The 14,880-nt window shown below is 42.7% G+C and overlaps 1 protein-coding gene across 2 annotated transcripts in view; it reads right to left on the bottom strand.

Moving 5' to 3' along the window:
- The window catches only part of otofa (otoferlin a), a 480,240-nt gene that overhangs the window by 120,815 nt on the left and 344,545 nt on the right, over positions 1–14,880 (bottom strand). For both annotated transcript variants that reach the window (XM_041188008.1, XM_041188007.1), the window contains exons 20-25: positions 11,915–12,015; positions 10,927–11,017; positions 9,720–9,836; positions 4,177–4,329; positions 1,741–1,930; positions 1,292–1,416 (exon numbers count right to left, since the gene is read on the bottom strand). In XM_041188008.1, the coding sequence (XP_041043942.1) occupies positions 1,292–1,416; positions 1,741–1,930; positions 4,177–4,329; positions 9,720–9,836; positions 10,927–11,017; positions 11,915–12,015 (777 nt within the window). The remainder of the gene's footprint in view (positions 1–1,291; positions 1,417–1,740; positions 1,931–4,176; positions 4,330–9,719; positions 9,837–10,926; positions 11,018–11,914; positions 12,016–14,880) is intronic.

The raw sequence follows: 14,880 nt of genomic DNA, 5'->3' as shown, positions 1-14,880 counted from the left end.
ACTCACATCCTGTGAAAGATTAAAAACAATTCCATAGTTCTCTCCAATCTTGCCACCCCATTTAACTGAGCTTAAAGCCTACAGGGCATCTCAAATATTTTACTCTCATATATGCCTGGTAAAATCATGAAGGAATGATGGAAAGGAAACTGAAGCAACACAGTCTATAGGAAAAGTTAGTGGGTGATGTTTGTTGTCAGCATCACAAATTCATAAAATTGCACCTTAAATCACTTATTTAAGATTCACAATTGTTCCTACGAACCGTTCATATTAATCTTGATTTCTAACCCTATATCTTGTAAGCAGCTACGCTTCATTGTGAATCTCCATTGAGGTAAAGCCACAGAAGATTAGTTTATGTTTTTAAAGTAAACAAATAGGATACCAGTCACCTTTCACATTATTGTTCAATTAAAACGGCAGGCTGATGACAGGCTTACCTACAAATGCTGATCTTGAGCTGATATGGACTGTGTACTCAGTCCTTTAGGGACAGAGCTCACTTACCTAAACATGGAGAACATCAGCATAGATTGAAAGAAACCTAGGCTTATGCTCCCCTCACCCCACCTCTGCACCCAGCCCCCCCACCCCTCCAGTTATGTGAAGGATTACCACTCAAGTTTAATCATCTAAAAAACCAGGCTGTTTCCTGGTAATGCCTTCCAAAACTGCAACATTTCCACATGAAATATTTGATGGACATCTTCGCTTGCTGTTGTGGAAAAACCAATGCAAGACGGCTTGCAAGTGTCACAATCATTGCCAATGACAGGATCCTGATACCAGGTTAAAAAAGGCTTTGGCAAAGCGGCATATTAGCGACGAAACTGACCCTTCCTCGAGGTGATTTGAAAAATTCTTTCTTGGGATGTGAGTGCCACTAGCTAGGCCAGCATTTATTGTCCATTGCTAAGTGCCCTCAAGAAGGTCACCTTCTTAAACCCCTGCACTCCCCATATGGTGTAGGTACATACACAGTGCTGTTAGGAATGGAGTTCCAGCTTTTGCTGAGTGGTAACTTACTATGGGCCTTTCTTTCCTGCAACTGTTTTCTCTTTTGGTTCTTCAAATACTCCCAGCAGCTTTGTCCAGGACTTCCTTTGTGGGAGCCCCCTGTCTGTGCTTGGTAACTACCCCCAGTGGCATGTCAATAGCTGCAATAGGGTACTCACTCGGTGGGAGTTGCTTGATAATTTGCATCTACTGGTGTTAACAGTGGAACACGTGTTAGGTGGGGGCATTGCTTTGATAGAAACAGGTCCCATTTGGACTGTACTGTAATTACCTCAGTGCATTGACTTTGTGTGGAGAAGAAGACACGGGCGAATGGGTCCGAGAGGCCGCTGCTGTCTGCAGCGCACAGGCTACGTGCTTGGTACATGTGAACTCTTAGCTGGAAAAGCTGCTTCTCTGTTTTGGCAAAAAAAAAAATCCCACTCAGAATTAAAACTTCACTCAAGGCAGGTAAATTCAATTCTAGCATTTTCATTGACTAAACATTCAAACATATCATGGACAGTCTCTTTTTAAGAATAATATCTTCCCTCTTTAAGGAATTTCATGCCTTGGAAGAAGCAATGATGCTTTTGCTAACTTGCAAAATTGAGTAGCCTTTCACACACAACATAACTTTATGCAACTCTTCACTTCCTTTCCTCCAACTAACCATTCAATATAGACATTAGGATCTGAATACTCACTGGTTAACTATTTGTTTTCAAAATTAGTACTTACTGATGTAGGTCAGACTTATAGGAGGGAAGGATTGCAATCCCTGACCCTTTACTGCTTTGTTCTCTTCATATCCACTGGGCAGGCCGCACAGGAAATCCTTCCGTTGCTTACTTAACCCCAACCAAAAGTAAACCTCTATTTTAGATTGAACTGTCCAACCTGCGGTTCCAAAGCCTCGTTTTCCAGGGAGCTGCGAACAAGGTAACTACAATTTGACTCAATTTAAACAAAGGTAAAAACGATTCATAAATGTCGCACAGTAGTGGCTTCGGGAAGGAATATACATTCTTGAAATATGCTTCTTGAAATTAGCCGCTTAAACATTCTTGTTGGATAACATTAATCACCTTTGTCAGGCATTCTTACACACTCGTTGAACACTGTCCTGCTTACAAAGAGCGTACTTACGTTTCAGTTATCATCAACGTGACAGAAATGGAATGGTAACAGCACGATGAGGATAAGCAAAGCATTTATAATTGTACAGTGCTCTTGTATTACTGAGAAAGTATCACTGTTGCCGAGTGCAGTAAATAGAAGCACAAAGTTCCCAATGAGAAACTGGGTATCCGTTTCTGAATCCGGCAATTCTTTCCGCAGGCTACCTTCACATTGCTTACAAATTACTCTCATGGAATATGAAAGTGAACAAGAGGTTATCGTTCTAAGGTGGATTGACACCGGAAAGGAAATGTGCATTAATAAATCAGTTTTAGGATTTAAAAATAGTATAGTACAGTGCAGGAAGAGGCTATGCAGCTCATTGCACCTATGCTAGCTCTGGGGAAGATGGGTCTATTCAGTCCCATTTACCCACCATTCTCTTTTTCAATTAGTTATCCACTTAAATGTGCTGATAATATGTTCCAAGGGGAGAAGATTATCATGTGTCTGTTTACCATCCACCTAGAACACTATGAAGGCTATAATATTGTGAGTACTGGCCACAGTAGAGTGATGGGTACAGTAAGGAAAGAAAGAAGAAAGAACATGCATTTACACAGCACATTTCACAACTTCAGAACATCCCAATGCACTTCAGTCAATGAAATACTTTTCAAAGTGCAGTCACTGTATGCAGCAGGCAATTTGCACACAATAAGGCCCCACAAACAGCAGTGGGATTCATGGCCAGATCTGTTTTAGTGATGCTGCCTTGAGTAATAAATATTTGCCAGGGCACAAGAACTCTCCTGCTGGTGTGAACAATGGCTATAGTAATGTAAGTAATGTTTACGTACGTGTCATAGCTACAATAGTGTAATGCCTATAGTTGTGTAATACCTGACAGTGTTAAGGTTATAATAGTGTGAGTAATTGTTACAGTAATGTATTGGCTACAGTCAGGTAACAACGACAACTGCAGAATGGCTACAGTTGTGTGAATAGTGTCTACTGTAGTGCAGCGGCTACAGAAGTGCAGTGCATTCCAAGCAGAGAAATGTAGTTCTCTTTGGGATGGTTAAATTGAACCCAAAGGAGCCGTGTTTCTCTTTTTTAATTTAAAATCACAGTGATTGAGTTTATACCTCCTGAGCATACAATTAATGCTACGTTTCAGGATTTGATCCACCTATTCTTGCATTTTCTTTTGTTCTGCAGCCAATTCAATCACTGTAGCTTTTGATTTCGAATCTACCAGCACTTGAGGACTAAATAGTTCAATTTTATCTGTATCCATTCTAGTGTTTACAATCAGAATCAGAAAATCCTTGTTTTTAAACTTTCTTGATGGTGACAGCCCACACATTGCTCTGATTGTAGGTCCTATGACTTAATAAAACTAGGAATTAGACTGAAACAGCAGCAGGACACTTGCCTTGTGGAGCCTTTAGGAGAATCAGCACAGCAGGCAGAGTGGGGTAAAATTCCTCTCTTAGATGGTCAGAAGCGTTTTAAATTTATGATGTGAATGATGCTGATGGTGCTGCATTTATTGTCCATTCCTAGTTGTGTTGATATGATGTGGTTGGTTTTCTCCTTGCAGTCCTTCTGCATTGCGACTGAGTTTGCAATCCTGTTGCATTCTTCCTGAGATTGTGATCCTGAAGTCCTATTGCTGCACTTCTGACCATCTAAGAGAGAAATTTTACCCCACTCTGCCTGCTGTGCTGATTGCTCCTAAAGGCTCCACAAGGCAAGTCTTGGCCTCTGCTCCTCTGGGATACTTCACCACCCCAACCATTAAATGGGCCGCCTTCTGCAATTTAACAGTGCTTCCGGGTGGTCTCTGGGCCCTGTATAATTAGGTAGGCAACTGGGTAATGGGAAGTAAATGAGGCCCAGCCATTATGATTGGTCAAAGTCTCCCATGGCGCCACATGGTTTGGAATGCCAGCAACTCTCCTGAGTTGCCCATCCAGGAGCTCAAATCCACCCTATTATCCTTGCAATGGAATGGCAGCTGTACAGGTTCACCAAGTGAGATCATATTACCTTTAGAAAGACAGTCTTAACTTTGCCACAATCTTTGCCTGTTTCTTCATCCACTATTGAGTAGAGAATATCTTTGCATTGAATTCGAGCGTATGCAATCCTCTTGTTGTTGCTCAACATCCAGATGAAAATTTCGGGGATACTGTGCTGAGGCTGCAATGAGAGTCCAGTATATTAGTAAAGACATTGAAAGAAGCTATATCATCTGGAATGATAAGGGCTTGAGGGTTGATGCATTCAGGTAGAAACAAAATTAAAATCGATGAGAAAGCCATATGGGGTTATTGGTGTTGATGAATGGAATAAAAATAGTTGCTTGATAGTACAGAATTTGAGTATTGCTGAAAAATGAAACATGCTGTCAAAGCTTTAAGTCTTAGACTCATCAGGGCAGATGCAAGAATGTCAAATTTCAAAGGGAACAACAACTTATACTGACTGAGAAAAGGGTACTGATTGGCTGGCAAGTTGACTCTAATTGGTCAAGGTAATTGCTGAACAATCCCGAGTGTGCTAAGAATTACACTAGCAACCAATCTGCATTATCGGTTGGGCTTGCAGCATCGCTTACTTTCACTTGCTAGAAGCTACATATATTCACAAACTAGGACCTCTGCAGGCAAAAGGAGCATGTCCAGGCAATGCGCCTTTTTTTGAATGAAACACATGGGGTACAATAATTCCCTGGTGCACTCTCCTTGGCAATACCCTTGACTAATCAGATTCAACTTACCAGCCAATCAGCCATGGGCACCACTTTTCCTACCTGCACCCCCCTTTTTGGGCTATGAAGCCTCTGGCACTGTTGGCCCCCTCAGGCTGCTGAAGGGAGGCCATCTCCACGGATCTGGCTGCCTCCCCTCACAGGGAGTTAGCCATCTTCGACAAAATGCTGACGGCTCATAAATTGGCTCTTACAGGTCCTTTAATTATTCACATTGGCTGCCCACCTCTATTGGAATGGGCAGACGATCCACTTCGCAGCCTGGTGAATGGAAATTTCCCAGTGGGTGGGAGCTGTGTCAGGGATCCCTCCCGCTGGAGCTCCTACCTATATTTCCAGCGCCCCACCTTTGTTTCTGCCACCTACAGGCCAGTAAAATTCAGCCATACATTGAAGGTTCTATTCAGCGTGGTTATGTGCCAGAGGACTGGAGAGTGGCAAATGCAATATCCATTTTTGTAGAAGGGATAGTGCTAAAGGGGGTCATTATTCTAGTTAGTCTAATATGGGGCAGCTTTTTCCGGTCGGCGAGCTACTTTCAGTTCGGGTTCAGGTTTGCCCGATTGGGTTTGTGCTCATCCCCAGCTGCCCCCACACAACCCCTCCCACAGGGGGGAATTCCTGCCCATAGGGTAGATCGAAGCCGACTAAATATGAGCGACTAAGGACATTTTATGATCAGGCATGCAACACAGTTTGGTAAACTGTGGTCCTCCTACTCCATGCCTAATAAGTTGGGTTGGACATCATCACACCATCAATTTTTAATACTAGTATCTTATATTCTATCTAATATCCAATTAATATCTAATATGTGAATTACAGCTGGAAGGCAGTTGTCTATTTTAGCATGATACTGAGATGGGGTTGGGGAAAATTGCCTTGGTTCAAGCAGCACTATGGAGGCCTTCTGTCACTCTACCTGCCTGAACTGCTCTGCACCACTTCCTGTGTGGCTCACACAGTTTTGCTGGATAAGAGGGACACATGCAGACGTATTCCCTGCATGCACCGGAAAACCTCAAATGAGCTGATGTCACACAGCTCAACAGGTTGATGTCACTCAAGGGTTTCAAGTTTGATCGATGGATATTGTAGACAACATCTTCGGTTGTTCACTCTGCAAACAGCAAGTGTGAAGCTGCAGGATGGGCCCTGAACTAGCGATTTTTAAAGGACTGGCATCCAACTTGCAACAGTTTATTTTGGAATTTTTTTTCCCATTGCAATGTGTATGGAAGTGCTCTGGAGTGTTTTTGGAAGTGTTTTGGTGAGTTCCTAGGTTTTCCAGAGTGTGTTGACACATCCTTATAGGGTCACAGGAGCATATGAATTAGGAGCAGGGGTAAGCAATTTGGCCCCTTGATCCTGCTCTGGCATTTGATAAGATTGTGGTTGGTCTGATCGTGGCCTGAACACCACTATCCCCATACCCTTTGTCAGTCAAGAATCTGTCTAACTCTGCCTTAAAAATATTCAATGACCCTGCCTCTACCACTCTCTGTGGATGAGAATTCACAGGCTCACAACGCTCTGAGAGAACAAACATTCTCCTCATCTCCGTCTTAAATGAGAGACGCCTTATTTTTAAACTGAGTCCCCTTGTCCTAGTCCCTCCCACAAGGGGAAACATCCTCTCAGCATCCACCCTGTCAAGTCCCTTCAGGATCTTACATGTTTCAATAAGATCACCTCTCATTCATCTAAACTCCCATGGATACAGGACCAACCTTCCACACAAAGGCCGCTACATGTATGGGGGCAGCAGTGATAGTGCCTCTGATTCTGCAGGAAAGCAGAGAGTTGGAGCAGAGACTATAAAGAGGGCAAGCTCTGTGTCAACCATCCTGCCAATCTGGAGCTGGGTCTCCATGCTCTTTGACAGGGACAGGAGGTCGTCGGGAAGAACAGCTAATGCGCCCAGTGTCTTGATGTGCATTGTCCTGTATGTCCATCTGAGTTCTTTGCAGTCGAGCTCATTTGCCACCTCATCCTGTGGTAAACTGGTACACAAACCACCTTTTCCCTACCTAGCTGCAGGTCACATGCCTGGGTGACTCAACATGTTCTGATCCCAACTCTATAGTAGACGCCAAGGCACAGGCAGTGCCAATATCTGAGCTGGTGACTGTGAGTATCAGATCAAGTGATGTGACCTCTCCATCAGAGCTCTGCTGTGGCTATCTTTTCCCCTACTGGAGCTCCTGTGGCTGTTCTTGGGTGTCTGAAAGCAGGAAATCAGAAGGGGAAGGTTATTGTGAGGGAAGGGAGTTGGGGTGGGAAGCAAAGGTCTGTGGTCACACCATTAATATGCCAGATAAAAGGTTGAGGGTGAGCTGGGGGTTGAGAAGAGCATAAGGCAGGAAGATGCCATCCACTTCAATGTTTCTCAGTGATATTGGATGCTGTGGGCCCTGTCACAGCCAGCACCTTGATGCTGAGAGCATTTTCTCCATCAGTCTCAGGAGATGAAGGCATTGTTGACCTCCACTCACTGTGCTTGGCTCCCTTCCATTGTGTGCCGCCTTGTTCTGCAAGAGAGAGGGCAGAATGTGACTCATTGTGTTGCACTGTATTTGGGCAATGTGACTGCCATAGCTACAGGTATGTGGATGCAGCAAGAGGTGAGCATGAGAGAGGCAGCAATGGTAGATTTGTGAGGATGAGGCGGAGTACCTGGATGTTAGGCATGAGTCTGGAGTACCAGGGAGTGCTGAAGGGTGAGTGATAGGGGTGTGGTGCATTGAGAAGTGAGAGATTGGTGGAGTGGTGCGTATGTGGTGTCATGTGAAGATTCATTCTCTGGCATGAGGTCACTAGACCTTTTGTAGCGCTGCTGCCATGTTCTCATGGGCAGATTCTGGTAGTTGACTTTCCTGATTACCAGCCTCCCACTCCCCTCTGAGGGTGGTTCTTGAGGGCTTGCTAATCCTCCTGTGGATCCTTGGATTCTCTCCTTTTGCCCACTACACCACTGTCTTCAGTGCTGCATCCCTCCCTGTGGAACCCTCTCTCTGCCCTTGGCTTCACTTTGCAATAGTTTACATTGCAGCAATATGTTGCGGGCATTTCCCTTTAATAGGGACGGCCTGTTTTTAAGAAGACCAGGCTGGCTGTACCATGTGGTCTACAAACAATGCTGCCAGCCCCCATGCTGAGTGCTGAAGCTGTAGGCAGTTTGGTGGTGTGGCCATTCTCTCCAGCCAATCCTCCAGTCACTCAGATGTGGTGGATATACCAAATTTGCGTATTGCACACCTTGGTCTTCACGGGTGCAGACAGTTGCAAATTATGACGCCCTCCCACCATGTCTAAAAGCCCCTGACATCTGGGGCTCTCATGACAGATCAGTAAGTTAACAACTCAGGCAAACAGAATTGCAAGGAATCAAGTTCACCCCTTGGCCTATGCTGGGCCATTGGATGTTCGCTGAGACAAAAGTAGGGACCAACAAGTGGCAACAAAGCAAAAAACTGCAGATGCTGGAAATCCAAAACAAAAACAAAAATAAAAATACCTGGAAAAACTCAGCGGGTCTGGCAGCATCTGCGGAGAGGAACACGGTTAACGTTTCGAGTCCGTATGACTCTTCAACAGAACTAAGGCAAAATAGAAAAGAGGTGAAATATAAGGTGGTTTAAAGGTGGGGGGGGGGTGGGACAGGTAGAGCTGGATAGAGGGCCAGTGATAGGTGGAGATAACCAAAAGATGTCACAGACAAAAGGACAAAGAGGTGTTGATGGTGGTGATATTAGCTGAGAAATGTGCTAATAGTGACAGTAAGGGTAGAAAGCAGGACGAGCAAGGTACAGATAGCCCTAGTGGGGATGGGGTGGGGGGAAGGGACTGAAATAGGCTAAAAGGTAGAGATAAAACAATGGATGGAAATACATTTAAAAATAATGGAAATAGGTGGGAAAAGAAAAATCTATATAAATTATTGGAAAAAAGGGGGTTCGGAAAGGGGGTGGGGATGGAGGAGAGAGCTCATGATCTAAAATTGTTGAACTCAATATTCAGTCCGGAAGGCTGTAAAGTGCCTAGTCGGAAGATGAGGTGCTGTTCCTCCAGTTTGTGTTGAGCTTCACTGGAACATTGCAGCAGGCCAAGGACGGACATGTGGGCATGAGAGCAGGGTGGAGTGTTGAAATGGCAAGTGACAGGGAGGTCTGGGTCATGCTTGCAGACAGACTGAAGGTGTTCTGCAAAGCTGTCACCCAGTCTGTGTTTGGTCTCTCCATTGTAGAGGAAACAGCATTGGGGAGCAACGAATACAGTAGACTAAATTGAGGGAAGTGCAAGTGAAATACTTCTTCACTTGAAAGGAGTGTTTGGGCCCTTGGACGGTGAAGAGAGGGGAAGTAAAGGGGCAGCAATGCCTTTGTGTTAGGGATGAGAATAAGTTTACATCCTGGATTACTATCCAGTGATTCCTGCTGGAAAATCTTGGAATGCATGTCAGATTAGGACATGGTTGTGCTTAACTGTGACGACCTGCTACAGTAAAGACAGTGAGGAATTGGGACCTGTGCCATGGAACTGCACCTTTGAAAAGAATCAATACCTTGAAATTAGGAAAAGAGAAATGGGGAAGAAAGATGAGGACAGGAAGAGAGGGGGAATGCAGGAAATAAGGGAATGGGAGGTGAGAAGGTTGGTAAGAAAAGATATATAAAAGCTACCTTTGCACTTATTCTCTACATGCATTCCTTAACAAATTTACTAGTAATCAGTTTCTTCAGAGAAAATTCTACTGTATTGCTCCATGTTCTATGCAAAATAAATTATATTTTGTACATTCTGCATGTAAACCTCTTACCTCATCAGTCATAAAGCGGAGTTTATGCAGGAAGACGTGAACCTGTTTCAGTTTGTCCTTTAGTGTGTTTTTCTTCACCTGAGTCCTCATTGTCTTCGCTTGCTGTGCCATGTTCTCCTGCAGTTCGACATATGTGCAAGAGTTTAACATAAAGATGACCGTGGACATTTTGTAATGTTCTTTGTCTCCAGAAAGGGGATTTACCATCTCAGATTTACAGCCTTCACCTTGCTTATTATGTTTGTTTCTAATACTATAAATTTCATAGAAGAAGTTCTAGTGCTTTAGTCATTGAAAACTATTATTTGTGAATAGCAGGAACACTTATTTGACAAAGCACCTGTATCATTAAAGCAAGTTATTCTACAATGAATGATTTTGAAAAATATCATTCACTTTCCAGGAGCCAAATGCAAATGGTGCAGCTATCCAACACTCTGTTATATACTGTGACGTTTGATAGAGCTGGGAGGGCATGCTTTTAAAATGATCTTAAATTGAAGCATGGGGCTGGACATGGCAGTTAGTAAGAGCTCAGAGCTGAAGGAAAACCATAAATGCTAAATTCATTGACTACAGGCAACGACCTGATTCTTGCTGCAAATAGTGTCTTAGATCCACCCAGAAACTATTGTTCTCACTGTCAGTGGGGCTGTTGGTGCAAAATTGGTGCCTTTGGATCATAGGAACAGTTGGCCGTTCAGCCCCTCAAGCTTGTGCTACAAATCAGCAGCAAATCATAGACGTTCGCAAAATTTGTCACCTTACATGGCATCAGTTGCCCCCAGCTACATTAATGGGCTGGTTTCAAGCTAGAATAGGGTTAAAATGAATGAAAACAACCAAAACTGGAAATCTAAAATTAACAATACAAAATGCTGTAAATATACAACAGGTCTATTAGCATCAGAAACATGAAAAGATCGCTGATGTCTCAGAGTTGAGACATTTTGACAGAATCTTACTTCCTACAAATTTGGAAACTTCATGCCTTTTGAGTCTTCCAACTTTTCTGAATAGAATGTTTTAATTAAACTCCTCAACTCCTTCAGAATAATTTAACAAGATGTTGCATACTAAACAGGCTGTAACATCATTGTGAGGATCTCAGGCAGCCTTTGAAGGAATACCTCAGTGGTTATGAAAGTTTCTCATTAAAGTTCCTTGTTATAACTGATTAGTAATAAATTAGGCACATTTAACATACCAGTTCTCTTATGCAGGACTTAAGCCTCTCCCTGTCCAGTTTAGTCCTCCCTGGTGCATTTTCATCTTTATTTGCCAGTGACACAAACCGGCTGTAGGGAGAATATAAAGAGATAAGTGTTCAGATACACAGCTGATTTCTTTTAAAAGTGGTTTGGATTAATAACAAAAAAAAAGCTCAAAGACATTACCTAATCCTTTGAATTTACGACTACCTTCTGTCTCATTTATAAACATGTCATCAGGTCTCAGGAATGTCTCAATGCACTTCACGGACAATAAATTACTTTGGAGAGCAGTGGCTATTGTCATGTTTGTACATGAGGCAATCTATTGTGCATGGCAAGATTCCACAAACAGCTATGATATGAATGACTAATTAATCTGTCATGGTGGTATCGGTTGAGGAAGGAATTTTGGCTGGAAAACTGTTTGCTCCCCTTCCAAAGCATGGGATCTGTAATATACACCTGGAATAGGAAAACCTGACTTCATTTTAACATTTCGGGAGAAGGTCATAACCTGTGGCAATACAGCAGCCCCTCGGCGCTGATCTAGAGTCAAACCCACACCTTCTGTTCCAGAGGTGAGAATGTTACTAGCTGAATCAGGCTAACATGGAGGATGTTGCATTGGTGCAGGTATAATGAGGAATAGTGAATCCTCATTGCAATGCATTGCTGTCATGAACAAAGACACTGTCGAAAGAAACCAGAATTAAAATTACAATGGGAATAGAGGGTAAAATAAAAAGGAGACTATTACAGGTATTATGCTATGTTGCTTCTTTAAGGTGGTAGCTGAAGAGTTTTCAACATGAGACTAATAAACCATCCTGAAATACCTTACCAGGACGGCACTTTTTTGTTGATGAATTTAAGAGTGAATCAGGATTGGTAAATTTGACCAAATTGACTAAAGAGGTATAGTAATTGTTACAGAAGTAGGTGACATAGTTGGTTAAAGAGCTCCTCTCTATTTGTACCCACTTGCATCCACTGCTCAACTCCTCCAAGACACCTCGGAGCCGTCGCTCTGGATGTGGCTTTTCTGTCTTCAGGATCTCCTGAACATCATTCAGGCCTTCCTCCTATTGTCAAGAATTAGGGGATATTAAATCATTACTACAGAGAAGGAGACTAGCAATATGTTGACATCAGTATCAGGATATAACTCTTTACCCTGACCATCTTCTAAACATATAAACAGAATCACAGAACTGTTAGAGCTCAGAAAGAGGCCATTCGGCCGATCGTATCTCCAAAAGAGCAATTCTCTTAGTACCATTCTCCTGCCTTCTCCCCATAACCCTGCACTTACTTCTTTTTCAGATAACAGCCTAATTCCCTTTTGAATGCTTTGATTGAACCTGCCTCTACCACACTCTCATGCACTCGCTGGGTGAAAATGTTTTCCCTCATGTTGTTTTTGCTTCTTTTGCCAATTGCTTTTTAATTTGTGGCCTCTGGTTCTCGATCCTTTCATGAGTGGGAACAGTTTCTCCCTTTCTACTCTGTCCAGATCCCTCATGATTTTGAATATCCCTATCAAATCACCTCTCAGCCTTCTTTTCCCCAAAGAAAACAGACCCAACTTCTCCAATCTATCTTTATGACTGAAGTAAGCAGGAGCATCTTAATAATTACAGAAAATCTGGATTTTTAAGGATGTTAAAAATGAATTTGTTTGCCCTCCAAGGAAGAATAGGTTATTTATATATAATATGTTTTATACATAAAAAACTTGTGTCAGTAGATGATGCCTTATTTGAAACATATAACATGTACCAGCTACACTGTGTAGATTAGATATAAACAGGCCCGAAATTTTGTCTTTGAGATGGGGATGGGGGCTGGAATCTGGAAATTTCCCAACTTGGCAGACCAGCCTTGGTAGAAAGGATGGAGTTAAGCTCCCACCCTGCGAAGCAGATCAGGGGTGGCCGAGTGCCAAGGCACAGTGGTTAAAAGGCTTCCTATGATTCTCTGGGATGTGTCCCAGTTGTTTGCTATATTTTAGGTCCTCTAACCCTCACCCCTCACAACTCCTCACACCCTACCCACTCCCCATGCCACTTCTGTGCCAATTTATGCTAATCCATGTACCCCCCCAAATGCCCCCTCATATGCTCCATGCCAACTCATGGCACTGTCCATTTATCCAGTATACACTCTGTATAGAACCAATGAGCTGTCTAATAACAATGGCATGTGTGGAACTGCTTAAAAAAAACACCCATTCATAATTCTGTTAAAAGAAACTGCTGTTGCTACAACACGATAAAAGTGTAAGACTACCAAACCTTTAAAGTTTCAATAACAGAAGGTATAAGCATGTGACACCTCTTTATCTTGTGCAGATGAACATTGAGCCATTGACAAAACAGATCACTGAAACAATAGTTTATTATAACAGTGTAAAGCTGTCAGTCAGGCAAAGTGATCCCTTCTCCCAAGCTGTGTCAACAAAGTAAAACATTTTATGGGAGTCTTGGCTCTCAGACAAGCAACATGGAGGGGGAATGATTCCTCTGAGGAGCTCTGAACCCGGCTGAACTCCATAACAACTGCAGGGGGATAGGGGATGCCTACTGCTGTAATGGAGCTGGCCTAGTCAGGAGTCCAGGATTGGAGACATGAAAATCTGGGCCGCATCCACCTTCCTGTAGTATTCAGAAAACCACATCGAGTGTACAAACACGCGAATGACCCACATGATAGTGTGAACATGGCAGTGCATTAATTGTGGCCTCAGTCTAAGGGAAAACTGGTTGTCTCTCAATAAAAGCTCAGAATATTTTTGGGGAGAATTTTTGCGAGGAGCAGGGGTGTGACCCACTGCTGACCAATGCTTAACTCGCTTTGGATTGGCTTCCACCCCAACACTACCTATAGGCCCAATCTGCCGGTCAGCTCAGTGTGGAAGTTGGCTGATTTCACACTGTCGCACCTTGAGCTGCAGTGGGTCATCTGTTTGCTGCCCTCAGCTTGTTTGTGGTTTGAGCCACCCCAGTTTTGGCTCCAGGTGAGCATTCACTTGACTTTGGGCTCATTGAAGGCAGACATTTAATTGTACCCGCCTCCCTTCCGCAAACAAAAAAATAAGTTTAATAAGCAGTTTAAAAGTGGGTATTTTTGATATACAGGAAAAATGTAATATTTGTATTCTTTTTTGAAATAACCTATAATCTAAGTGTGAACATTTTAGATTCAACGAATCAAGTTTTATTTACTGCTTAGCAGGTGGAGTGTGCTGCAAACTGTAGCTGCTGAACACTTGTTTAAAAACCTGTGACAAATTAAAATTCTTGTTCAAAATAATTAATTATTTTTAATTGTTATTGGAAACTACATTGCAATTTCAACAACAATGTTGGTAACACATTGGCTAGGAATTTACTGCTTTAAAAAAATATTTTTAATATTTCCCTATTTTATTTACTTTTCTTATCTTATTTAAATGTCGTGCATTAGACACACCGGACCAAGATTCCTAAAGTGTTGTTCCTCATCTGACCATTAGGGAGCGTTTGAAGGCAGTCTAGCCACTTGATGAAGCTACAGCTGAAATCAATAGCTTAACATCTAGGGAATCATGAGTGCAAATCACAGCCCAAATATTGAATGTTACACACAGGGCGCATTGGAGCATCAACATGTCAAACTCCCAAGCTCCCCTGTGGTACCACAATCCCTTATAGTAAGTAGCTTTCCAAGGCCATAATAGCCTTACTCAGGACTTCAGAACAGAACCAGCCTGTTCCGAATAACTATGATATGCTGGACTTAGTGCTTTCATGGTGTAGAAGAGATTTTGAATATAGTTTCAGAACAGTTAAGGTATTTCACACATGCCTTCATCACTGGCTTTATCAGGTACATTTTTTTCTCAAATAAAATTCAAATTGAGTAAAAAATTGTAAGCATTAGATCATTTTAAGAGATGAGATCGTATC

Source organism: Carcharodon carcharias, chromosome 5 (assembly GCF_017639515.1).
Source record: "Carcharodon carcharias isolate sCarCar2 chromosome 5, sCarCar2.pri, whole genome shotgun sequence".
Classification (NCBI taxonomy): domain Eukaryota; kingdom Metazoa; phylum Chordata; class Chondrichthyes; order Lamniformes; family Lamnidae; genus Carcharodon; species Carcharodon carcharias.
Note: the sequence above shows the minus strand (reverse complement) of the source record. Positions and strands in the feature narration are given on the sequence as shown.